The 27,394-nt window shown below is 44.0% G+C and overlaps 1 protein-coding gene and 1 non-coding gene across 7 annotated transcripts in view; one reads left to right on the top strand and one right to left on the bottom strand.

The window, feature by feature from the left end:
- DST (dystonin) overlaps positions 1–27,394 on the top strand; it is a gene marked incomplete in the record, with an annotated part of 422,913 nt that overhangs the window by 243,163 nt on the left and 152,356 nt on the right. For all 6 annotated transcript variants that reach the window (XM_064476599.1, XM_064476602.1, XM_064476600.1 and 3 more), the window contains 12 exon segments: positions 12,651–12,763; positions 12,859–12,965; positions 15,411–15,530; positions 17,898–17,993; positions 18,112–18,239; positions 21,659–21,752; positions 22,034–22,188; positions 23,395–23,809; positions 24,027–24,155; positions 24,418–24,495; positions 24,582–24,743; positions 24,833–24,937. In XM_064476599.1, the coding sequence (XP_064332669.1) occupies positions 12,651–12,763; positions 12,859–12,965; positions 15,411–15,530; positions 17,898–17,993; positions 18,112–18,239; positions 21,659–21,752; positions 22,034–22,188; positions 23,395–23,809; positions 24,027–24,155; positions 24,418–24,495; positions 24,582–24,743; positions 24,833–24,937 (1,702 nt within the window).
- TRNAA-UGC (transfer RNA alanine (anticodon UGC)) lies at positions 17,489–17,560 on the bottom strand. The gene has a single exon. It is a non-coding gene; the product is annotated as a tRNA-Ala (tRNA).

The raw sequence follows: 27,394 nt of genomic DNA, 5'->3' as shown, positions 1-27,394 counted from the left end.
CTGAAAACAGCGTCGCCAACAACTTCACATAGTGAGGGAAATTGTGGATGATAAGAGAACATTCAAACACTCAGTAGCAGTAAGAGGAAATTCACAAATGAGCTTTTCTGTAGTTTTAGTGCATCATGTTTTCCTCCAGAGGATGGAGAGCCTGGGTTGGGCAATGGGTAGGCAGAAGGATAAAGTAATAGGATTTAGTGGAAGAGATTGCAGGGGGTGCTTTCTATAGGTTCTGTTTAAATAGGTCACTGAGAAAGGCATTGGTTTTATATGAATTCCGACTTAGGAAATTCTGTTCCCAGTTCCTCCTAGGAACGTCCATTTGCTATGTTCGGTTTTCAGTGCAAAGGGTTCAAATAAGAGAAATACTAGTGCATGTATCTGCACTCGTTTCTGCTTGTTTGGTTTGTAGTGTTTAAATTGTCTTTCAAGCCTATTGAAACCTTTTCACTGAAAACCACACCGGTTAAGAAATCTTCATAAATAAGCCTCACTGTTGCCCCTCACCTTGCTTTTCATTCCAAAGAATGACAAAGAAGACTTGGATTTGCCGGACTTAGATCAAAAGGATGTCACGAGCATTTGATGAGTAAGGAGCTTAAAAGCAAGAGAGGATCAAACCGAATTAACGGAGACCCAGTAGCCAAGGGATTCTAGAAGTATCCTCTAGACACCAGTCGGCTAATAAGCCGCCAAGCGTAAGACAGATATAGAAGGAAATTCCTGGCGGTAGGTGGTCCACGTGCTTCAGGGGCAGGTGGTAGAGCCGAGGTTCAGCCGAGAGCTCTGTGCTGTCACTGACATGTGCTCAGAGTCACGGTAAAATGGACCTTTTTCTTCTGTGAGAAATAAGTTATTTCCAGCCTGAAGCTCAGTCCCCAGCTGGTCTGACTTTATCAGCCTCTCCAAGTAGCTGTCTGCCCTGGAACACTGATGGAAGCCAAGCTCCAACACAGCAGCACCCAGCATCGCTCAGCGTGGAAAACTGGCCCATCTGACAGGCAGGGACACGAATGGACGCCCACAGGCCAGGGAGAACCGCGCGGCGGTGCCCTGGGGCCGGGCGAGCCTGGGGTGGCCACACGACAAGACACCAAGCATGTCAGGCCTGAAATGCTGAGGCTGTTATGAAGAGAGATTCTTTCTGCTCACTAGTTTCTGCTTGCCCTTCATTCATTTATTAAATCTCCTTTTAAGGCCCCTGGCATTTCTTTGCACAAGCATGCTTTAAATATATCCCCCAAGCAAGACTCAACAATTTTTGGAATAGGTTGTGTTCAGGAGCGGGAATGTAAATATTCTCTTACTTCAGGAGTTTTTCACTTGTCCGAGTGTGGAGCTGAGTAGCGACTATTTGGTTCATTATTTGCATTCTGAATTAGAACTTAATGAGACCATCACGTTTTGTTATAGGAAGTGTTCAAAGATGCTGTCATTGGGCAGGTGAGAGTGAGGGCTGTGGTCTGAGTCAGTTCATTTCATAGGACCTGGAGGTGGTGATTCAGCCTGTACTTTGGATTCAGTCACACCTTACAGGCTAAACTGGGTTGGACTAGTTTAATACTGGGAGGAGGCCCTGTAGGGTTTGAAATATTCCCACAGGAAGTAAGATTACTGTTGACTTTGGTGATTCTTTTCTGCCAGAACCTGGTCTGCCCTCAGGCTGCAGAACCAGAGGTAGGAGGGTGTATACGCATGTGAGGGTGTGGGCGTGCACACCAGGTAAGGTGTGTGTGGCCGCAGGCAGGGCCCTGATGGTTCTTAATTGTTTTTAAAGTCATAAACTTTTCAATTTGGGAGGCAGAATCAAATTCCTTATTTCCCTTAATAAATAAACTTAAAACGGTTGAACTCTGAGAGCATAAATGGGTAGCGTCTAAGCATTCTCACACTTTAAAATCTTGAAGAACTCACATGGCTGCTTTTAATCCATCTGTAGCCAAGCGAGTGAGTTAGTGTCCACATCTGCTGACTCCTTTTAGTATTTTTCTGTGTATTTTTCCTTGCAACTGGGGAATGCAGTTTAGCATGTAAATATTGAGAGGAAATATCTGCTTGTTTTTTTTTTTTTTTATTGAAGTATAGTCAGTTTACAGTGTTGTGTCAATTTCTGGTGTACAGCATCATGTCCCAGACATGCACATACATACATAGATTCATTTTCATATTCTTTTTCGTTACAGGTTACTACAAGATATTGAATATAGTTCCCTGTGCTCTACAGTAGAAACTTGTTGTTTATCTGTTTTATATATAGTAGTTAGAATCTGCAAATCTTGAACTCCCAATGTGTCCCTCCCCTGCTTCCTCCCCAGTAACCATAAATTTGTTTTCTATATCTGCAAGTCTGTTTCTGTTTTGTAAATAAGTTCATTTGTCTTTTTTTTTTTTTAAGATTTCACATATAAGTGATATCCTGTGGTATTTTTCTTTCTCTTTCTGACTAACTTCACTTAGAATAACCATCTCCAGGTCCATCCATATTGCTGCAAACGGCATTATTTTATTCTTTTTTATGGCTGAGTAGTAGTCCATTGTATAAACACACTACAACTTCTTTATCCAGTCATCTGTCGATGGACACTTAGGTTGCTTCCATGTCTTCGCTATTGTAAATAGTGCTGCTGTGAACACTGGGGTGCAGGTGTCTTTTTGAATTAGAGTTCCCTCCAGATATGTGCCCAGGAGTGAGATGGCTGGATCATATGGCTCCATGGTGTGATGGTGAGCACTCTGAACTCTGAATCCAGCATCTGCTGCTCTTTGATAGGTCCCTCTGTTTTGTTGCAGCATCTCTTCTTTGGGCTCATTTTTCGACTCAGAGTCTCATGTTACTCTCTGACAGCAGTAGTTTAATAGTTTCTACCAGAGTAAATAAGTTGATGCACCCCTCCCCCCCCTTTTTTTTTTGCGGGAGAGGGTGGTGTCTAACTCCTAGATTTACTTACAGTTTACTCTCATAAGTTCACTTAAATGTAGGCCCTGAAGAAGTTACTCTTCTACCAAAATCAGTCCCATTCTCTGTGCTTTAATTAAAGTCCATGAGGCTGTTATGGGGTTAATTGCTCTTTGGGAAGCCAGAGTCGCAATTCATTAGGTAGCTTTTAAAAATGTCCAGCGTTAGATTCTAATTTTGAAGCGCTAACAAAGCTTGCTGTGAATTACAGTGTTTCTCAGCCTTTGCGTTCTGCCTTGTTGCTGGTTGAGAGTCCCTTTGTAGAAAAAAAAAATCAGAAGAATGTTTGAAGTAAATTCAGGCATCTAGTTTGGACAGAAAAAGTCACCTTCATAGCTTGTTGCTACGTTGGGGCTGTTAGCTTTGTTTCTCCAACAGAATGTACCCAAATATGAGCATAAAGCAGTAGCTACACCCAGTTATACAGCCGTGGGTGGGTGTCCTTCCCGTTCAGGTTTATTTGCAGGAGGAAGGGGAGGACCACGTTCCAGATCTTTTTTTTTTGCTCTGAGGGGCGGGTCCGAGGGGAGATGCTTTTTCCACCAATAAGAACAGTAAGATTACGCTAAGCCTGAACATGATTTAGTCCAAAGAGTCATCTTCAGGAATTTGTTATGCTAGCTGTCCTGCCCTCAGAGGACAAGCGAGGCATCTGAATGTATTTTTTTTAAATTGAAGTACAGTCAGTTACAATGTGTCAATTTCTGCTGTACAGCACAGTGGTCCCAGCCATGCGTATATAGACACATTGAATGTGTTTTCTTACTGTGTGACCTCTCTGAGCACAGATGTCAGTGGCAGAGTTGGTGAGCTGTGTTCTGGAGGGCAGCGGTTATGCTTAGACTAATCTCTAAGTAAATGGAGTGGATTTTTTTCTTTTTCTTTTCTCTCTCTCTCTTTGTTTTTTTAAACTCCCACAAAATCCCTTTCGGTTTCCTGCCTGCTGCTGAGTACATACCAGTTTTCCAGCAGAGCCCGACCTGTGTGAGCCCAGGTGTCTGCTTGGTCTGTGCCTGTCCCTAGGCAGTGACGCATGGCGGAGACAGTTAGACTTCAGGGCGGGCTCCTGGCTCACGTGGCTCTGAGCAGCGGCCTCTTTCCCCACGTGTTAATCCACCCCTTCTCTCCCTCATACCACCTTCATCTCCTCCCTGATGACCTCAACTCCTGCTTCCAGAGGGTTTTGAAGCCAGCAAGTGGGAAGACTTTCTTTTTGCTACCAAAGATGCAAACCCACCTTCCTCTGCATCCACGTAGCTGGCTTGGCGGGAATCCTCTGTCCACCTGTCTGAGGCCAGTCCCCCTCCTCTCCTGTCTTAGATCTCATCTCAACTCCTACCTCAGAAACTTCCCTTCTCGCTAGAGTAAACTTTTCTCTCTCCGCAGATCTTCTTCATTAGATTGTAAGCACCCTGAAGCCTCTTTATTAATAAAACAACACACCATTTATTTATTTTTATAGTTAGTTACAGTGTGTCAATTTCTGGTGTACAGCATCATGTTTCAGTTATGCATATTCATACATACACTTTTTTCACATTCTTTCTGTTTATAGGTTACTACAAGATATTGAATATAGTTCCCTGGGCTATACAGTAGAAACTTGTTGTTTATCTATTTTATATATAGTAGTTTGTATCTGCAAATCTCGAACTCCCAGTTTATCCCTTCCCACCCCCTTCCCCACTGGTAATCATATGTTTGTTCTCTATGTCTGTGAGTCTGTTTCTGTTTTGTGAGTAAGTTCATTTGAAAATAACACACAATTAAAAAAAAAAACCACGCTTTTTCCCATCTCCTGCCTTACATCATTTCTTTCTTCAGAGGCTGAACGTCTCAAGAGTTTTGTCCACACCCTCTGTGTTCATTTCTTCCCTCCACTCCCATCTGCCGTAATCCGCCCACACCACTTCTGCCAGGGTCACGAGTGATTTCAGGGTAAATGTGGATGAATCCAGGGCATGTTTTCCAGGCCTCATCCTGCTGCTCAGCATTTGGCCCTGCTGACCGTCTTTTCTTGGTGAAATGCTCTTTTTCTTTTTTTGCCCTACTTTTCCTCCTGGTACTGGGGCGGTTGTGGCTCAGCGCCCTTTCCAGACTTGGCCCCTTCTGCAGGACAGTGGATAGGGGCGGGGGGTGGTTCTTCGAGGTCCCCAGTTTGCCTTTCTCTCTTCTCTGTGTGGACTCTCGTCCAGGCCTCTGCCCTGGTTCCTGGAACCAGTGCTGTAAAACTAAGCTCCGTGCATTTGACCTTCTGGGTATCTCCCATCCGTCCCCTCTCCCCACCACTGCCCTGTTTTTTGCAAGGCACCCTGGGCTCTGCCTGGACTCTGGGGGGGCATTTTCACCACTCTAAGTTTCTTCTCCTTCTGTCCTCGGATCTGACCCTTTAATCTCTGAATCCTCCTTCATGCATTTCAGTGGTTTTCCATAGTTCTTGGCAAAACATTCAAAATCTTGGAAGAAGTTCGTGAGATTCGGCATCACTGGGCTCCCTGCCATCCATCCAGCCTCATCTGTCCCCGTGGGGCTCTTCCACCACGTGCTCTCCTGGTTTCCTCCCAGCTCCCCTTGGAGCATTGAGCTCCTTGCTCCCTGATTGCGCAGCCCCCTGCGCTTAGCGCCTCAATGCCCTGCATGTGGTAGACGCTTGTTAAATACTGAGCGAGTGGATGCACTGCTCCTTGGTTGATGGGAGAATTATCTGTAATTAGCATACTAAAGCACCAAGTTATGCCTTCTCTGATTACATTTTGTTACATTGTTCACCTGACAATAGGTACTTCAAAAATTTAAAAAAATTTAATTAAAAAAATTCAAGAATTTAAAATTTTTAATTAAAAATTAAAAATAAATAATTTAAATAAAAGTTTTGATTAAAATTAATGAAATTAATTTAAAATTTTTAGTTAAATTTAATTCAATTTTAAATTTTAATGAAAAATTTTTATTAAATTTTTGAATTTCATCAAAAACTTATTTAAATTCAAAGATTTTAATTAAAAACTTAAAAAAAATGTTAGTTGAGGTATCCAGTGGGTACTTCTCAGTAGTATAGCAGCTATTGGATGCTATTAGTACCTATTAGTGTCTTTCTTAACAGCACCCCATTACCCTGTGTCCATGGCTCTTTATATGAAGTTTCACACGTCCTTTCACAAGAATCCTCTACTGAGACCTTGGACAAGTCAGTGGATTCTTCAAATCTCATGGCAGCGGCAACCCCCCAAATGCCCACTCTCCCCTCCCCCCCATTTCCGGATGCTCCCTCCGGATGACTGGAATTCTAGATGATTCTTGGTGATTTCAGATTTTCATTTTTTGTGAACGGGAACTGAGACCCAGGTGTCTGGATGTGTGTTCAAAGTCACAGCAAGTTCAGACTGAACCATAGGACACCTGAATCACAGCCCTGTTCATTTTTTTTTCCACCACAGTATCACCTTTCCCCTCAAGTATGTAACAATTGTCTTTAACAGTTCTGTCCAAGTTTTAAAATATACATGAAATACATGGTTGGCCCTCTGGGATCCGTAGGTCCCAGATCTGCGATTCAGCTGATCAAAAATACTACACAGTCCATCTGGGGTTGGTTGAATCCACTGATACGGAAACACCAGTACCGTGGGGACGGTTAGGGACTTGAGCATCCTCGGACTTGGGGATCTAGGGGGGTCCTGGAGCCAGCCTGCCTCAGAATCTGAGGGACCATGGTGCAGAGCATAAAGTTTACCATCTTAACCATTTTTAGGAGGACAGTTCACGGTATTAAGTACCTTCACAGTGCTGTCAGCCGTCATCACCACCATGCGTCTCCAGAACTCTTCCTCTTGCAAAACTGAAACTCTGCGCTCATTAAACAGTAACTCCTCACTCCTCCTACCCCCCAGAACCTGGCACCCACCATTCTACTTTCTTTTTCTTTTTTTTTTTGTCCGATTGAGAAGGAAAATTGTTGCTCAGTGTCCTTTCAGGTGATCAAATATCTCAAATCACAAAGTTTATATAAGTGGTTTGGATTTTAATTAAAAAAAAATCTGTTACCAAAATAGTGTCTTTCCCAGACACCATCATTTCATAGTATATTCTAGAGTTAGACCAGCATGAATTGCCGCCACCCCCAATCCTAAATATGTTCTTTACCGCTAGATTTAAACAATAAAAACCAACACTGGAAAAGAGTGAAAAGGTCCCCCGTCTCCTGGTTGGGGGCATAAGGCATATTTGTTTCTGTGATATGTCTTTGTCTTGTTATATAGAATTATGTTAGTGAGGATTTTTTTTCCCAATACAAAATGTTAATAATTTTGAAAGAAAATGAAAGATTTATTAGAGACAAGAGGATTTCTAAGTTGGCTTAGTTGCCAACTTCCCTGATAAGAATCACCTGCTGGAAGGGGCGAACCTTGTTAAAAATCAGATGACCGAGCCTTCTTCAGCCTGGATAAACCCATTCCAAGTGTGGGAACCGTCTGTATAGTATATGCCGATGAGCACTGTTTTGGTAACAAGCTGGAACTACGTCTTATTTCTTAGGGTTTATTTTTCTGAGTGTGCTGGTGCGCACACACATTCACACGTACACTTTTCTGTGTTTCTTCATGGGCGTTACTGTCACCATCATTTTCCCCAGAATGCCTCTGTGCTTTATCTTAATTTCTCAGCTTCATCTTGGATGTTCCTGTTTGATTAGTTCTCAGTTTATAATGCAGCATATTGCCCAGGCTTTGCACGGAGACAGACCTGGGTTCAAGTACGGACTGCCTCTTGTCAGATTCTGCTTTGTGTTCAAGTTATGTAAGCGCCTTAAGCTTCAGTTTTTTCCCTCTGTAAGTTCAGGATGATCACACACCCTACTGCTTAGGGCTGTTGAGAGGATTCAGTGAGATAATGCTTTTAAAGCCCTCAGTGCATTGCCTGCTGCAACAGTAGGTATCAACATATAGTAATTCCTGCTGTGGTTTTTGTTACTGTTATTATTTTATAAGACATCCAGCTGGTAACTTCACCGCAAGCTGAAGAAGGGAGGGTTCAGAACCGAGGAGCAGTAATTTATGCTATTTGAAAAGCTGTCATTTATGGCTTGTATGTTGTTTTCACTCTATGCCTATTTTCCAGATTGTTTTCAGCACAGAAAAGCCCTCAGGAAACCTCCAAACCGTGTGTGTGTGTGTGTTTAGGTGATGCAGGAGCTGTGACGTGTCTTGTTCCATGTGCGCTTTAAAAAAATTTTTTTTTAATTGAAGTATATAATCAGTTACAATGTGTCAATTTCTGGTGTACAGCACAGTGTCCCAGTTATGCATATACAGACATATATTCCTTTTCATATTCTTTTTCATTAAAGGTTATGACAAGATATTGAATATAGTTCCCTGTGCTATATACAGAAGAAGTTTGGTTTTTTTTTTAAATCTATTTTTATATATAGTGGTTAACATTTGCAAGTCTCAAACTCCCAAATTTATCCCTTCCCACCCCTTTCCCTGGTAACCATAAGATTGTTGACTAGGATTTGGTAATCTTCTGTCTGCACTAATGGATTCTCCCAGCTGGCTTTTATCAGTGTCCCTTCTAGTGAGTGCCAATGTCCATTTCCAAGGACGGACTTTCCAGGTGTTTTGATTTTGTGTCATGTCCCTTGCAGTTGGGCTCTTTGGAGTTTGACTTGATGTAACGTGGAAGCTTTAGGGTGTCTCTTGTGTTGGTCTTCAGCCATTTATGACTCTGTGTAAATCACATTCTCTCGGAACCCTGTCTAGTTCTTATGTGAGCTAATATATTGGCAAAGTGTCTGAGGACTGCAGAGTTACTTTGGGGTGTTGATACCAAAAAATCTCTTATATAGTTTTAATATTCTCTGCTAGTTTGGCTGTTGGTGGGTGGTGATATCTTGTATTACAGATAAATGAAAAAATATACATGTATGAATATAGATACATGTGAATAGCATGTATATTCATCTATATAGTGTGCATACTATGTATGTATGTGTATATATCCACATACACACCTGTATATAAACGCCTGTGTGTATATATATATGCATATAAACATATATGTATATACTTGTGGGGGTGTATATATCTGCTTATTCCAGGGAGAATGCTCTTTTAAGATGGATATTGTAGGAGAGATAAGAACTACTTTTAGCCAAAATTATTTTGTATCGTGGCAATAGCCGCTTTATTTGATACCTTTTTGTCCTACATTTTGGGAATAAATTAAAGGCGCTCCAGCATGTGAATGAGTGGGTGACACTTTTTGGCCTTATCTTGGTTTTGTACGTCTGATTTAAAAATCACCATATCACTTCATGTTTTTATTTCTTTGTAAGCCGTTTTTAATCATTTAATGAAGAAGAGGTGGGATATAAATATAAATAAATGTTTTTAGAATGTGCCATCCAAGAAGATTGGGTCATTCAGACAAGATTACCTTATACGAGTAAGAGTTGGAATGGCTTTTTTTTCCCCCCATGCAAGACTAGTGTATAGGATTTTAGGTGGCGGAGGGTTACATTATATCATTTTGAAGGGTTTCCAGAAAACAGGGGAAATCAGAAGAGTGAATGCTCGACCGTCTAGTCTGTAATTCAGGAACGTGGCTACCCACAGTGTAGCGGTCTTTGCTTTGTCAAACCCAAGATGGAATCAAATTTCCAGTTAAAGTTCCACAAAAAGGAGAAATTACAGCGAAATGAAACCTTTGGAGTGAAAATGAAAATCTCCTGGAGGTGGGAGAAAGCTGAAGTTTGTTTGTAAGGGTTGTGTGGTCCCAGGAAGGCAGCTTCTGGAAGCTTCTAGAAGGCAGGTAGACAGGTCACAGCACGTGCACCTTCTGGAACCTTCAGACAAACAGAGAGGCAGGGTGGGGGCTGAAAGGAGGCCCTGGAGGAGGGGTGGGATTCTGAGCACGTTCCGCCTGCTGCTTTTTCAGAGTGGTCTTAAAAAACTTCTTGCTTATTTGTTCATTTTTGTCCACTGCATCATTTGAATGGAGGGAAACCACTGAAGTCTTATTTCCTTTAAAGTGTTAAATATGACGCTAGGAGAGGTGACTTACCCCAAATCAGGGCATTACACAGCCGCCTTTGTGCTGAAGGGACTGTGTCATCCTGAAGGCAGCTTTTCTGTTTTATTCTCTGAGTTGGAAACTGGGTTGTTCAATGACTGTATTCATTCTCTCGGGGATGACTCAGTGTTTGGTTTTCTTGCTAATGGCAGGCTTGCAGGACAGCATGCCCCTTCTTGTTGGGAGATTTGGCGAACGCAGAAATGCTGCTTTTTGTCCCTTCAGAATGTCTGAGCTTTATGGAGACCAGTTTTTTGAACTTCAGGTGTTTATTTTGCTCGAGTCTGTTTTACACACCTGTTTAGTAATCTTGAGGTTGGCAGCTTCTTTCAGATGCTTCCGTGGGAGTAAAAAGTGTTATTTTGAGAGGTATGTCATTTACCTCTATTGTTGTCAGTGGATTTCTTGTTCCCCTAATCAACGTAGGATTCCTTCTCAGGGATCTCGGTGGTGGCAAGGTGAAAAGCACTAAGGAATTTCCTAATAATTTCCTAGGAAATAGGTAGGTAGATAGTGGTCACATTTCAAGATTTTGAGCACTTCAAAGTGCTTTAAAAGCTGGAAGTGGACTTCTTTGGAGGTCTGCTTTCTCAGCAGATAAAAATCAGAGTGCAAATTGGTGTTTACCTTCCTAAGATTAATGATATATTTTCAAAGAGTTTCTCATGTAAACAGCCTGCTAATAGTACTCAGAGTAATTGCATGTCACCCTCCCACCCTGCCTCTAAGCCCTCCCACTCTGTCTGCAGATCCCCAAATGGCTATTTTGAGAAAACCAGAATGCCTGGGGAGGGTAGAGAGACCCTTTCTTTGGAAGTGGAGAAGCGGGTTCTTAACTCAGAGATTTTTGGAGTGCTCTTGTTGAAGGCTTTCCTGTTTCCACATGGATGTCTGCATTCTTGTAGTGCTTTGTTTTTTGAAAGGAAGGTTTCCTGACTGGCTTCTGGCCTTGCGTTAAGTTTCCAAGTATCCTGTTTGTTCAAGGAGTATTTGGGAAGTCTTTTCTTGTCTATTATGTAGACACAGCTCGCTTCCAGTGAGCCCTGTGGCTTAGAGGATCATACAAGTCTCACTAATTAGAAAGAGGTGCAGTCTCTGGTATATGACAGTGTGTGTGTGTGTGTGTGTGTGTGTGTGTGTGTGTGTGTGTGTGTGTAATACAATGCTTGTGAAGCTATAAGCTAGTGCTTACTTTGGTCTTTCATTTAGGATTCAATTGACTAACTAACCAACCTACTTACCGACTCATCTGTAGGTACTACTGAGCGTCTGCAATGTCGATGCCCCTCTATGTCAGCAGAGGGGTAAGGTGCAAAAGTTTACTAATATCATGTGGTTCTTGCAGTCCTGGAAGTTGACCAGTTGGGAGAAACAAGATATACCTGCACATTACACAGTGAATCTATAGGGCAAAGAAGAATGTGATTATTCCAAATGCCAGATTAATGGGCCCAGGCCCAGGAGTATAAGGAGTTCAGAGAACAGAGAGAAAAATGAGGGCTGAGGAGGTTAGGGAGGGCCCCATAGAGGAGGTAGGACCTGATCTCTGCCCGCAGGATGAGTTAGATTGTGGAATACAGCAATGTCTGGAAAGGGTGCCCTGCAGGGGGGTGGGGGGTGTGCCGTGGGAGTGACAGGGAAGTGGGAGTGAGATCTTTGTGTCCGGGAAGAAATGCCGAGGAGATGCTAGTTGGGTTAGAAGGATCCCATTGAAGGAGTGGAGCTTAAATCAGTTAAATGGGGCAGATACTCCGATGTATTCTGATTACGAGGAAGTTGTAGAATTTGCTGAAAGTTTATACATTATGATTGTTTTATTTTCCTTGTTCCGTTTGCTTTGGCCAAAAAAAGTGTCTCTCTTTTTTTAAAATTGAAGTTTAATTGATTTACAATGCTCTATTAGTTTCCAGTGTACAGCATAGTGATTCAGTTACACATATATATATTCTTTTTCATTATGGGGCTATTACAAGATAGTGATATATTCACTGAATACTGATACATTCACTATCTTGTAATATACACCCTATATAGCACAGGGGATATGTTGATACATTGTATCAGTGCCCTGTGCCGTACAGTAGGACCTTGTTGTTTATCTCTTTTATCGTATATAGTAGTCTTTGTCTGCAAATCCAAACTCCCAATTTATCCCCCGACCCTTTTCCCCTTTGGTAACCGTAAGTTTGTTTTCCATACCTGTGAGTCTGCTTCTGGTTTATAAATAAGTTCATTTGTGTCATTTTTTTAGATTCCACATATAAGTGGTATCATATGATATTTTGTCTTTCTCTGACTTACTTAGTATCATAACCTCCAGGTCCATCCATGTGCCTGCAAATGGCATGATTTCATAATTTTTTTATGACCAAGTAGCATTCCATTGTATAAATATACTGCATCTTCTTTATCCAGTTATCTGTCGATGGACGCTCAGGTTGCTTCCACTAAAGTTTCTGAGAGAAGTGGGCAATGTTAGAGGTTTGATGAAAATCTCTATATTTCAGCACAGGTGTAGTGTTAGTATTTGCAGGAGTTGTTCTATAAATAGACACACATGTGAATTTCATATCATATTGGCAAGCTAGGGATGTAATTAACACGGTGAATTTTTTCCTAGGCCGGACCTGATAGACATGAATACTGTTGCTGTTCAAAGCAACCTTGCAAATTTAGAGCACGCTTTTTACGTGGCCGAAAAAATCGGTGTCATAAGACTTCTGGATCCTGAAGGTGAGTGACTGTCTCGATTAGATGGAGCCTGGCTTGAAAGTCTGATCTGCAGAAATTTATCAGCATTTTGAAATAATTCATGTCGCTGCTTTCAGATGTTGACGTCTCCTCACCTGATGAAAAGTCAGTAATAACTTACGTGTCATCTCTCTATGATGCATTCCCCAAAGTCCCTGAGGGCGGAGAAGGCATCGGTGCAAATGTGAGTACTGATTTTTCTACCCAGAAGCTGTTCACTCAGAAAAGACCGGTTGACTGAATTCTTTGATAGTGCTTGGTACAGTTTTAAAATATCACGTATTTTTTAAAGGATTTGGGTTATTACACTCTTCAATAAATTGATACCATGTGCATTTGAAGGGTGCCATTCTACTATTACAATTGAAGTAGAACGCAAAAAAATGTATTTGTGTTGTCAGTATAGTAGGCTGTTCAGAGTTGCATGTCATTTTATCTACTTTTTAAAATTTTAATTTTATTTATTTAAAAAACATATTTCATTTTTTTAGGGGGAGATAATTAGGTTTACTTATTTATTTTTAGATGAGGTACTGGGAATTAGGCTTACTTACATATTTTATTTTTAGAGGAGGTGCTGGGGATGCAACCCAGGACCGTGCTGCGCTCAGCATGCGCTCTGCCGCTTGAGCTGTGCCCTCCCCCCTCACTTTATGAGTAGAAGCCATAACCGCTGCAGTGAGAGGGTTTCACTTGCCGCTGTTGTGCAGCTGCTCTGTTTGGTGTCCTTCTGCACGTGCAGAATATCCCCCTTCTGAAGTCTCTTTCAGGTTTATGGCCTTAGGTGACCCCAGGAGATAACTGTTTTCTGATTTAAAGGTGAGGCTCGGAGGAAGGTGATTTGATTTGAACAAAGGAACAGAGCTACTTCATAGCAGGGCAAAGTCTCTTGACACGTAGCTTTGGGCTCTTTATTGGTCCCCAAGGTTTGTGCAGTTCATTGCAGCCGTGTGTTTTGTGCCTGTGCGTTTCTGGAGGAAAACAGGACACGCTGTCATGGGTCGTGTGTCTGGCGGGGAGCCCTCCCTCCCCCTCCCCCTGGCTGCCCTACGCCTCCTGCAGATACCTCCTTTATTCTGAGTTGCCACTTTTTTTGGGGGGGGGCGGGGTAATTAGGTTTGTTTATTTATTTTTAGAGGAGGTCCTTGTGCATGCTAAGCAGGCGCTCTACCACTGAGCTATACCCTACCCCTCCTCCATCCTGTTTCACTTAGAGGACCTAGGAGCTCCCCTCTCTGGTCTCCTGTTTCGCCTCTGTGTGCTGTCGTCGTAGGCATATTACTATTCTCTCCTCTTGTTCTTTGTCCCGAAGGCTGATCCCCGAGTGACTTGCTCCCTCGCTCCTCCTTCCCTCCAGTGTCTGCCAGTCATTCAGGGCTGAGCATTGCTTCAGAAGGTTCTAGCGGCCATTCCTTGCTTGATCTCGGCGTCCGCCCAGTTCCTCACTCTCAGCCCTTCGCGTAGAATGAGGGTGTGAGCTGTCATTCGGGGTTCTGTCTCCATTTGTTTTCCTCTTCCCGTCAATTCTGCACATTGTCATCAGGTTAGCCTGGACACATTCCAGGCTCCACATGGCTGACCGGATGGAATCAGCCAGGCCATTCTGACATCCACAGCTCGGCATGTGTTAGTTACCTTTGTCTTACCGGTGACGTCCCAGCACAAACCGTTTGTGGTGTCCAGGGCGTTTCTGTTTCAGAGTCCTGACTCCCCTTGGGACCTCCCCCGTCTTTTATCTGCTGCTTCCTGCACCCACCAGCAGTTACTGGTCATGTTAGAACTGCTCAGGGACTCCCTCTCCCAGGAAGCCTCGAGTGACCCTTCTGAGGCAAAGTTTTGCTTGCTTGGTGCTTATTTCAATGCCTCACATATACAAACTGCTTCAGTTACCTCAGCGCTTGTTAAATGCTGCTTTTCTTTTTGCTTAACTGTCTATATTATGACTCTCTCTTGCCTCGTCATCTAGACAGTAACTCTGCTCAAAGGTATTGTCTTCAAGTATTGTGTTCTTACTATAACACTTCGCATGGTGCTTTGAACAGGATACGCACTCATCAGATACTTAATTGACTATCACAAGTGACAGTCTTTCAGTCCTCCATTTAAAAAAGAAAGTTTTCTTAATGAGGACTTGAATAACCCCACCATACACATCTCCTGTAGCTTTCATCGCCATCTCATTTCCTACATATTGCATAACTCTTTGAGTCTCAGATTTAAGGTGGACTTGAGAAAGGCTGGCAGAGATGGAAACTACCCTGGCTTACACCGTGTATTGAGTGCCTGGGGAAAAAAAACCAAAACTGATCACAGTGTTTTTCCTGCTACATTTCAGTGCAGCCTCAGAAGACTTCTCAGCCTGGTGCTTCTGGGCACCACAAGGCCTGGATCAGAATTGGCACTCATTAAGCCAGTCTTCGTGGTCAGATGTGGATAGCCTGCTTTTAAAGCTGTTTATGTGGAAAGGGTTGGAACTGGGTGGAAAGTAAGAAAGCATCCAGCTGGTCCCGTCAGGCTTAAAGACGTGTCCATCCGCAGAATGACCTGTGACTCAGTCATGTGTGCTGTGAATGTTAGTATCTGCTGATGCGGACGATAACACATCTTCTCTGCCATTTTCTTGTTCCAGGATGTGGAAGTCAAATGGATTGAATACCAGAATATGGTGAACTACCTCATCCAGTGGATCCGACACCACGTGACCATGATGTCCGAGAGAACATTTCCTAATAATCCTGTAGAACTCAAGGTCTGTGCCCCTGTAGACGTCGAGAGGGAGGGGCTTATGGTGAAACTTGCAAATAATGCCAGACGGGTCCTCTCATTTCCGAAGTTCAACAAGCATTGCCCTTGACAAGCTACTGATCAGTAGATACATTTAAAAAAATTTTTTCATTTCCTATTATACAGAGAAAGTGGAAGTAAACCTTAATCTGTTTATTTACCTTATATCTGAAAGAAATGTGTATAGTCCCTGAAGTTTGAGTTGTTGAGAGTTAAAGGTTTAATTTGAGAGGGTCTCTGGAAGTGACATTGCCAAGTTGTTTTTGGTGCACGGGAGCTGCCTGGAGCCGGCAGATGGCTCAGGCAGGAGGGGTCGGAAGCCTGTCCCAGTACGGCCATGGCTGGGCATGTGCCTGTGGTCGCATCCTGTTAAAAAAACCGCCCCGGAGGCTTCTGTTGTGTGGCAGGAGGTGCATATGATATTTCACCATGAATTTGAAAGTACAGACCTGACTCGCAATGTAAATGAGTTCATGGTTTGGTAAACATGTACTCCTACCTGAGAACCTCAGTCCATCTCTCTGAGGCCAAGACATTAGAGAAACATTAAAAGACAGTACAGATACATAAACTTCCATGAAAATGAGTTGTCCTGTTTTGTGTGTAGTTTCTCGTAGCAAAGTACTGTGCTTTCTTTCGAGACGTGGATAATGTGAATTATTAGCTCTACATTCCTTGAATGTAGACTTTGTTTTCCTGATGGGACTAGAATGACAGAAACAGACCTCACCCAGGATGGGCCCTGTTAAAGTTATTAATTGCGTCCATGTGTCTGTTCAGAACATCTGCGGAACAGCTTTTATTCCCGTTGCCGCGGGGAGTGTGTCCTTGGCACGCGGTTCCTTGGCGTGTGTTGATGTGCTGCTCTCTGAGTTCTCTGAATTGCTTGTGTGGCGTCTCCCTATGCGGATGGGAGCTCCCTGGGCAGGAACGCTTTCCTCCCTCCCCTGTCACCGCATAGACTGAGAACAGTGTTTAGACATAGGGGCATTCCACGCTTATTCACCGCTGGACATCCTGAAACGTTGCTGAGTTTTAAACAATTTTTCAGATTTCAAGTTCCACTTACTTCCAGATGGATTCCTGTTGTCCAGACATTTGGGCAAATTCATGCTGGCTTCTGATTAATGCAGATTTCTAAGTAATTAAAGAAGTTGGAGTGACCACACAGATTCCTTGCTGGTGCCTAGAGTAGAACATGACGCAGGAAAAAAAAATATATCGAGGGGAAAGACCTAGTAATTTTGTTAGCCAGCAAAACCTTGAATGGAATCCTTCGGGGAAATCTGTCTGCCTGAAGATTTGCAGGGACTTGTTTTAAAGCAGCATGAATTAGTTTGCAATAATTAGTCTACATTCTACTTATTAAATGTGGTGACACTGTATCAACATAATTTTTATAAGGTGCTCTTTTTAAATTGAAGCACAGTCAGTTACAATGTGTCAATTTCTGGTGTGCAACACAATTTCCCAGTCATGTATATATATAACACATATACTTGTTTTCATATTCTTTACCATTAAAGGTTATAAGAAGATACTGAATGTAGTTCAGTAAGGTCCTTTTAAATAAATATAATAAACATATTTAAGAGATTCCTAAGTTAATATCTATAAATTAGATAGTAATTTAATTATATGGTTTCAGCTTACATGACAGTAGCAGCAACCAAGAGCATGTGTCTTCATTCACTACAGGAGCTGCTTGATTTGGCCAATGGGACATTAAAACCAAATTTTACTCCTATTTATCTGATAAGAATTCTGTTTTCAAGGATAGACCGTGAAATAGAGGAGAATGTCCCCCACCCCCTATTATGGGAATTGCATCAGATTATTTTTCTAAAACCTAAAAGCTAAAAAAGTACAGCATTTGGAAAGTGCATCTTCAAAAAAAAAAATTTTTTTTTTTTTTTTTTTTAACGAAGGTACTGGGGATTGAACCCAGGACCTTGTGCATGCAAAGCACGTGCTCTACCCCTGAGCTATACCTTCCCTACCAGCTTCCCTCACCCCGAAAATGCATCTTTTAAAGGATAAGTCTTCTTGTTTGGACGAAAAGAGTTTGATAGTGGAGCTGCAGGAGACACTGCTGTGGTTTTTATTATCCAGATCCTTGTGTGTCACGTGTTGAATCTGGGCTCACAGCAATAATCACACCCTTCTCAGACCTCACACAATCTGGTTACCAGCTGGCTGGGAATTGTTGGTGTCCCAAGTGTCCACCGAATGCAGGTGACAGAGGAGACGGCATCTGAAGTGTCCACATGATGTGATGATGAAAACCGGTCTTTGAAGTTTGTCTCTCTATTTATTTTCCCTTTCATTTCAGGCACTTTATAATCAGTACTTACAGTTTAAAGAAACAGAAATTCCACCAAAGGAGACAGAAAAATCAAAAATTAAACGCCTGTATAAATTATTGGAGGTGAGCAGAAGCTTCCTTTGTGTTGTCAACATCATCTTTATTAATAATCTGTCTTTATTTAAAAAAACATAAGTTCTGACATCTTTGCTTCATGTTAACCTTTTTTCCTTTTCTCTAGATTTGGATAGAGTTTGGACGCATCAAACTCCTTCAAGGTTATCACCCAAACGACATAGAAAAAGAATGGGGGAAGCTCATCATCGCCATGCTGGAGAGGGAGAAGGCTCTGCGTCCCGAGGTGGAAAGGTGATGGGGGTGTTTTGTGCCCCGGGTGTCGCCGTGGGAGGGGGCTCTTCTCACGTGGGAAGAACTTAAGCTCTGGAGGCTGGCTGGCCTGGGACCAGCATTGATCTCCCTTTTCCACTTGCTTGGCTGTGTGACCTTGGTCTTTCTGCTGCTTCATTTTCTCATCGAGAAGCTCTTCTTTGGGGTTTGAGGAGTTGACTCAGTGGAGAAATGTCAGAGAGGGCCTGCTGGGCTCGGTTGGCGCGTGAAGTCTCATTCAGTATGGTGGCTACAGCTTTTTTTTGATTGGTTGTTTTATATATTTGTTTATTTTTTATTGAAGTGTAGTTGATGTACAATGTTAGTTTCAGGTGTTCAGCAAAGTGATTCAGTGATACATCTGTGACTGTTATACATACATAGTATATACACATGTGACTGTTACATACAACAGCTATTCACACATCCATGTGTAACGGGTGGTTACAGTTTTAAAGTCAATCAGGATTACCAGTGAGGAGTTCTCAAACTGATTTAAGTCTCCAAGGCCTGGGTCTGGACACTCATACATAGATCAGCAGTTAACTTAGTTTATTTCTTGTTACATTTTTGGCTGTGGCCCTCTTCCCATGGGGCAATGAGACCTCTATTTGTTTTTTTGTTTGTTTTATTTTTGGGGGTGGGTGGTTAGGTTTATTTATGTATTTATTCTTTAACGGAGGTACTGGGGATTGAACCCGGGACCTCGTGCATGTTAAGCGTGCGCCCTACCACTGAGCTATACCTTCCCTGCAAGACCTCTGTTTGAAGGGCAGTGAGGTGGCATCTGGAGAACACTTAGTAAATGCCAGCTCACGTTCCCCTCATCCCATGTCCACGAATGCACTTACTCCAGAAAGTCATCACTGACCTCAACCTGTCTCTCCCACTACACCCACGTGCCCAGGAAGGTACCGTGTAGCCCTCAGGAGACGTTGGGGGATGGATCTGTCTCCATCGTAGTCTGTGTGTCGCAGCCTGACTCGTAGTGAATGGGGCTTGTGGCCTGAGCCCATGGGGCTGGTCTTACAGCCTGGAGGCCAGGACAGGCGTAGCCCTCAGGCCCCTGGTGTCACACCTCCCATGTCTGCGGGGCAGCCACGCTGCCTGCCTCTGAGTCACCCTGATGTGCCAAGGCCCACCCTGTCCCATTTACGGGGTCTTTGCACCATGCGTTCCTTCGGCAGGGAAGTCAGTTTCACCCTCCCCATCTCTCTTGACTCCTCATCTTTCTCAGATCTCAGCTCCCATGTCGTTTCCTCCAGAGACTTCCCGCGGCCTCCCAGGCTGGTCCAGGCGTCTTGATTGTAACCTTCCTCGTTCACGTGCTGTTGCTTCCTAGCTGTTGTTCCTTATCTCGGTTGTAATTTTGTGTTCATTTCTGTGATTGCTGGGGTAAGGGCTGCCTGTTCCACAGCTGTGAGCCTTCATTACATGAAGACAACCCCCCCCCCTTTTTTTTGGTCATCTCTTGTGTTGGCAGAGTTAACACCGGGCCTGCTACACGGGGGCCCTCGGGGTCCTGAGGGCCCCCTCGTCACGTCCACATGAAAGAAGTAGGCACTGATGCATTGAAGACGCAGGCGCAAGTCTGTGTAGTGAGGCCTTCATTAAACTGCTGATGAATCTAATGCCCTTCTTAAAGTACATTATTGTATCTGCACAGCTGGATCACTAGAACCAGAACACGCCAGGACTACCCAGGAGGGACCTTTCATGGAGGAGATGATTCTGGGTGGTTAGAATACTCAGCTTATCCTCCGAAATAAGGGCAAATACGCCAGAGGGGGTACGTGGCAGATGTCCGTCATCAGAGTAGCAGCTGGGTTTGAATATATGTTAATAAAAGATCATGTGGTTGAGTTCAGGGTCCAGGAGCCAGTCAGTCCTGGATGAATTATTAGCTCGGTTTGCAAGCGGGGGAATCTCAGGTTCACTGAGCTCTCAAAGCTTCAGTCTCCTCGCTTGTAAACGGGACATAATACTACCTACCGCATTTGCGGGTTATGAGTGTGTCTCTAAAATCGTCGGTTTCCTGACACGTCACAGCTGCTGAAGAAGCGGTAGGCGCTGCTCTTAGTAATTTGTGCTTTTCTGTGCGCTGACTATACGTGACAGGGCGCTCTCGGATTCCCCTTTGCTTTCTGAAAAGAACAGTTATCTCCCTCCAAGTGGAGAAGCAGCAGTTTGGCTTTGTAACGTTGGGCGTAGGAAAATATTTCGGAGCTGGGCTAGATAAAGCCTTCATTTTTCTTGATGCAACAAGTTTTTTGGCAGGAAGTCTGTATTGCAAAATAATAGCTGTGTGGCGTGGGAGCACGTGAAAGACAAAAGAGAAAGAGACAACGTTCTTACGCCAGGCAATCACCTCTAGAAAGACAAAGCAAGTACAGACAGATGGAACTTGCAAGCATCACACTGATGTTCTGCTTAGTGCTTGGCTTTTAAAAATGCGAAGGAACTTTAGTAAGGCATAACGTCCTTGGGAGCAAGTAAATGGTAAGTGGATACTTTTTCAGGACATTGAACCTCATAAACGAATGACCTGGTGGTTACCCTGGAAGTGTCTGTACTCGGTTTACTGTCACACTCATCTTTTGGCAGGCGCTTTCCCGTCCCAGGTTTTAGCCCTGTTGCTCAGTACCGACCTGGTCCTTTCCAGAAGGCTGTGGTCAGGCTCTGATGGATTCTTCTGGCTGACAATTGGTATTGCCAGAATCACCTTTGCTAATGGTCGCTGGGCTTCGGTGAGACATCTGAGTTGTTTTTGAGGCGGTTGCAGGCGGATGACTCTGGGTGAAAATATTTGGCAAGTCTTTTCCAGTGACGCCCCGAACAACCTGCCTTGTTCGTACATGCCGGGCTTCCGTGCAGGCTACAAAAGGCAGCCCTCCGCCAGCAAACACAGGGCTGGAGGCGAGACTCTTTTGAATAGCTATCAGCGTATTTATTTGCTGTGTGTGGAATATGCATCTTGGAGACTATTTAAGGAGCCGTTAACGCTGTAACATTCAGCCGCCCCTTTTCACTGTTAGAAGTAGAAGTTTTTGCAGACCGTCTGCTTTCTAGTTTACTTTTCACTGTCGAAGAAGGAGCATCATTTCAGGGGTAAAAATGCACAGCAGTAGTTACAGCTACCATAGCAGCGATTCTGTGTTCAGTAACACGACTAGCACCCGAACCAGTCTCGATTCAAATGAAAATTTCCTCTCTGTTCATTGTGGTCCGACGCTGATCAACTCCTGCATCAGCTTTGGCAATGAGTCTGTCGATGGTCACAGGTACGGAGTCACTGGCGTGGGATCGTGTTTTGCTTCCGGTGGGCTGCTTTTTCCAGGGGTGGCGAAGACTGCGACTTCAAAGGAGAGGCTTTACGTTATTCTGTCTGTCCCTTCTCTTAGGTTGGAAATGTTGCAGCAAATTGCCAACCGAGTTCAGAGGGACAGCGTCATCTGTGAAGACAAACTGATACTTGCCCGCAACGCTCTCCAGTCTGTAAGTCAGTTTCAGGAGCCACTGGGGTTGTGGCGGAGGCGGCTGTGCCTTCGGATGAGCTAAAACTTTGCCTAACATTGGGTCAGTCTGTCTCCTGAAACCTAAAGTGTGTTAAAGACTATGATCCCTTTGCTCTCTTGACGGAAAACGGATTTTTGAACCAAAAGGGAAAACAGAGAACACCCAAGTAGCTTTCTGCCCCAATATTTTGAGTTTTATATTTGAGGCTAGTTTTGAAACTTTGTTTCACAGAATTAATACTGAGTTCTTCTAAAACACAGGATTCGAAAAGATTAGAATCAGGGGTGCAGTTTCAGAACGAAGCAGAAATTGCCGGCTACGTCCTTGAGTGTGAGAACCTGTTGCGCCAGCACGTCATTGATGTACAGATTCTTATCGATGGGAAATACTACCAGGCGGACCAGCTGGTGCAGAGGTGAGAGCGGCGCCCTCTGTGTGACCGTTTCCTGGCGCTTGAGAGGAGAGCGCTGAGGGTGACCCTTCCATGAAGTACATTTCTCGGGCTCTTTTTTGTTGAAAATGCGTGTCACATTAATTCTGTTATGTGCTGGTGTGTTAAGTAGGTTTTGTTCTTCAAAGATAAGTGCTGGGGAAAATTCTATGACACATGCAGTATTTACTACTGTAGTAACTAACATACAGTTGAAATATTCATGTGTGGTTTTTGAAGAAGGGAAAATCCAAGGAAAGTATCCTTTAAGTCAGTCTTTCAGTTGTCTGTTTATCTTATGAAAATATCTTGGAACAAGATATTGGAAAAATGTATGTGTATAAAAGTCTGTGTCTCTGAGAAGTAGGTTTCAGGGTAGGAATGGAACCTTTCTAGTTGTGTTTTATATATATATATATATATGTAAATAAAATACATGTAAATTTATACATATATGAGATATATAAAGCGAAAATTATAAATGATGCTTTGACCCAGTAATTCCACTTTTAGAAATCTGTATTAATTCTTAATATAGAAGATATATTTAAAAAGCAGAAAAAAGAGAAAATATCTAAAAACATAGAAAAAAAGCTTTTAAGTCAAAAATATTTTATCATAACAAAAATTTAGACCCCTACATGTCAAATAATAGGAAAATAATATTATAGTGGAGTAATCACGTTCATTATCAGTTACATTTCTGAAGATTATGTGATAATATGGGCAGTGCTTATAGTAACAACGTTCAGTGAGAAAATTCGTGACATAAACTTTTATCAATGTGATTACATGCCATTTTAAAATAGACTTTGTAGGGGGAAGGTATAGCTCAGAGATAGAATGTGTGCTTAGCATGCACGAGGTCCTGGGTTCAATCCCCAGGACCTCCATCAAAATAAATGAATAGACCTAATTACCCCCCACCCCAAATTAAGGAAAAAATGGGCTTTGTTTATTTGAGCAGTTTAGGTTTGCAGAAAAGCTGAGTGGAAGGTGCAGAGGTCCCAGGTCCCCTCCCCGGCCCCCCTCCCCCGTTACAAGATCCTGCGTTAATGCGAGGCCTTTGTTCCGGCTGTGGAGTAGCACTGATGTGCTGCTGTTCATTAGAGTCCTTGGCTGCCCTTAGGGTTCACCTTTGTGAAGAATGCTTCTTGTATTCTAGCTCATCCCGTGTGTGTTTCTCTTCAGGGTTGCAAAACTGCGTGATGAAATTCTGGCCCTAAGGAATGAATGTTCCTCAGTGTACAGCAAAGGCCGCGTGCTGACCACCGAGCAGACGAAGCTCATGATATCAGGCATCACTCAGAGCTTGACACAGGGGCTGACACCCTCCCTGACCCCGTCCAGCGTGACCTCGGGCCTGTCCTCGGGGCTGACGTCTCGCCTGACCCCGGCCGTCACTCCCGCCTTCACACCCGGCGTCCCACCAGGAGTAGTTCCCAGCTTCAGCTCAGGAGTCGAGGCGAATTCCCTGCAGACTCTGAAACTGATGCAGATCAGGAAGCCCCTTCTCAAGTCATCTTTGCTGGATCAGAATTTAACCGAAGAGGAGATCAACATGAAATTTGTTCAGGATCTTTTGAATTGGGTCGATGAGATGCAGGTAAAAAAATACTTACTTTGCCTGAGAGTCTTGGTCTTTTATTTATTTTTTTAAATTTTTTTGGGGGGGAGAGGTAATTAAGTGTATTTATTTACTTTTAGTGGAGGTACTGGGGATTGAACCCAGAACCTTGTGCATGCTAAGCATGCGCTCTACCCCTGAGAGTCTCAGTCTTGATACCAGTTTTTTTTTTAACCTGATACCTTTCTGTTGAAAGGTGCAACTGGACCGCACTGAATGGGGATCAGATTTGCCAAGTGTTGAAAGCCATTTGGAGAATCATAAAAATGTTCACCAAGCTATTGAAGAATTTGAATCTAGCCTTAAAGAAGCGAAGATCAGTGAGGTATGTGAATTTAAAATTTGTATGAGGGGGAGGGTATAGCTCAGGGGTAGAGCACGTGCTTAGCGTGCACGAGGTCCTGGGTTCAATCCCCAGCACCTCCATTAAAATAAATAAATAAATAGACCTAATTATCACCCCCCCAAATCTGTATATACTTCATCTCCATTTTTGTTTTGCCCTTCCTATAAAGACTCTGTAACAGGAATATAGATATACTGACTACAGGTCAGAATTCCTAACCTCTTTTCATCCCACGACGTAGATCCAGATGACCGCACCTCTTAAGCTAACTTACGCAGAGAAGTTGCACAGACTGGAGAGTCAGTATGCAAAGCTCTTGGTAAGTTCTTTTCAACCTTCCTTTTCCCTTATTATCTGTCCCTGGGTGGCAAAGACATGATTCTTACCATGATTCTCCTTACAAAGAATACATCCAGGAATCAGGAACGGCACCTGGATACCCTCTATAATTTTGTAACTCGTGCCACTAAGGAACTGATTTGGTTGAATGAAAAAGAAGAGGAGGAGGTTGCTTACGACTGGAGCGAGAGAAACACCAGCATAGCCCGGAAGAGAGAGTACCACGCGGTAAGTGCGACTTCCGTCACCGCGCCGTAAAGACGCAGGTTCTGTCTTTTTTTTTCTTAACACATTTCTTACTTCTTTCTTTCCATTAGGAATTAATGAGAGAACTTGATCAAAAAGAAGAAAACATCAAATCCGTCCAGGAGATAGCAGAGCAGCTGCTTGTGGAAAATCACCCTGCCCGACTGACCATTGAGGTAGGTCAGAAAGTCGGTCAAACGTGGGCATCTGATTATGACCCTCCAGAGCCTTTGATTGGCTGATAAATCGAAAAGTGCAAACTGTGCAGCTTTATCACCACCCGGCTCAACAAGACCGTTTCTGACAAGTCGTACTGATTGGCCTTTAGTCCTCCTGCTCTGAGTGTGCCACTCACTCACCACTTACACTGAAGGCACTTTGTGAGCCCCCGTGGCCAGAGGGATGTGTTGCAGTAACTACGGAGGGCTGACTCGGCAGCCTTGACTTGACGCTGGCTTCTTCCCGACTGGGTGATGTCGCAGCCGTGCCGTCACCTGGCTCAGCCCCATCCACTGACCTGAAGTGGGAGGGAGGATAATGTACTCTCACGACTTAGACCAGGGCTTGGTCTGCAGTGTGTTCTCAGGAAGTGCTCGTTACTGCCGGGGGACGCAGTGGGCCAGTGTTGCGGGTGGTAAAAGAATTTACCAAAGACAAGGGGAAGTTTAAGGGACAAGGAACAGTTTAATGGGGACGCTGCTCCAGGCAGCAGCGGGCCACACGGACGAGAGGTGAATGTGGAGGGTCTGTTACTGGGGGAGGGGCCGCGAGGTCACTTCGCGCACAGGTACCTGGTGGGTCGTAAGTGAGGCAAGACTTGCCAGGGGCTCCTCTGAGTGATGGGATTCAGGGCTCTGATGAGGGCAGCGGTGCAGTGAGGCCCGTCCGCCCAGGGTAGTGTGAGGCTAGCCATTTCCTGGGGCCGTTAGTGTTGTTAGGGTGAACACACATCCGGGGAAGATGTGTTTATCTTGCAGAAGTGCAGGCACACGGAGGGTCCTGCCGTGGGGAGTCGGAGCTCAGGGTGTCAGTAGGCTCCAGGTACTCGGAGAGCCCAGGAGTGGGGTTTTATGGACTTCAGGGAGCCAGCTCCACAGTTACTGTGATTTGATTGAGGAATTGTGTTCATGATCCGATTTTGTGACGCGCGTGGGAACAACACCAGGCACACATTTCAGGCCCAGAAGTGGAGGCTGCCCATGTGGTGGTGGCTGGAGTCAGGGGCTAAGTGTCAGGCCTGAGGTCTACACTGCTTCAAGTTAGCGACTTTCTTAATGCAAAGGGGGTTGTGGAAGGGGGTGAGGAGCACCCAGCTTGGACAAATGTGGTTTATTGTCGGGGGGAAAAAGCAAAGCTGTGCTTGGAACGTGGCCTGCCGCTGAGGAAAGGAATCTGATGGCCTCTGTTCTCTGAACTACGTCACTGTGACACAGAAGATTAGGAAACTTCTAGGCCTCACTGGGGAGTTTGGGGAATGTTACAGGCGACCTTCTCTCGGATAGATAGGTGATTTTGCGTCTCAGGAAGTGCCGTGTAGGAATGTTGAAGCCGTGGAAGCGCAGGAGGGGCACGAGGGAAAGGAGATCAGAGTCATGAGGGGTGTGGACATGGCGTTTGTAAGGGGACAGATTGAAAGTGGGATGTTCCCTAGAGAGAGGAAAGCTGCTGGGAAGTGCTGCAGGTTGAGGGTTCTGGTGGGAATGGAAAATGTGGAGTGAACCTCATTACTTGTATGCGGAGGTGTTAGTCTAATTAACTGAAAGTTCCTTGAAGAATAAAATGAAGTCGTATTAGTCATCATTACGATTCCTTCGGCCCATCCAGTGTCTTGCGGGTAATGGGGCAGAGTTAATTGTCAACACCATCTCATACTTTATGTGAAAATGCAGCTAATAGTCTAACCGCGCACGATACGCCTTTTATAGCCAATTTACTCAAAGCAGCTTCATTGGAGGGAGCGGGTTAATACGATTAAGATGTGCGGCCAGGTTTCCAGGGCTGCGTTGTGCATTCCACGCAGGAAGCCTGCCTGGGCTTAGCTCCGTGGGAGTGAGTTTTTCCAGGACTGACAGGCTGACATAAGACAGTTGTGAGCGCATCTAGGGCGCCCTCTTCTGGGAGCCAGTGGATTGCACCTTAAAGTCTTAAAGGGTGTTTCATGTTTCCCTAACAAGTAGGCGTCTTTTCTACAGTATCTTTGCTCGTGTGAAACGGTGCACCTGATAATAAATAAAAAAATTCCAGTAACAAACATCTTAAACAAAAATCCCGAGTATTATAATTATTGGGATTCCAGAATTACACTGATGTGGGATTGCATATGCCCTTCTCCACCCGCCCCCCAGACAGTCCTGGGTAGAAACAGACAATGAAGTGACCCCCCACATCCACCAAGAGCTTCCAGTCTAGTTTTGGAAGCAAAGACAGAAAACTCCAGACTGTGTTTTTGCGTCAGAAGGCCTATTTTGTGACCTAGTAATATAAACATTTGGAGACAAGAAAGATGAAGGAAAGTGGCCGGAAGGAGGCACGTGTGAGGATTCCACACAGTGAAGTGTTGTTGCAGCGGGGAGGAGTGGAAGGTTGTTTTCTGAAAAGCCAGGTAGCTTGTCTCCGTTTCCAGTATTAGGTAG

The sequence above is a fragment of the Camelus dromedarius genome, chromosome 19 (genome assembly GCF_036321535.1).
Source record: "Camelus dromedarius isolate mCamDro1 chromosome 19, mCamDro1.pat, whole genome shotgun sequence".
Taxonomy (NCBI): domain Eukaryota; kingdom Metazoa; phylum Chordata; class Mammalia; order Artiodactyla; family Camelidae; genus Camelus; species Camelus dromedarius.
The sequence above is the reverse complement of the archived record's forward strand: the minus strand, read 5'-3'. Positions and strand labels throughout refer to the sequence as shown.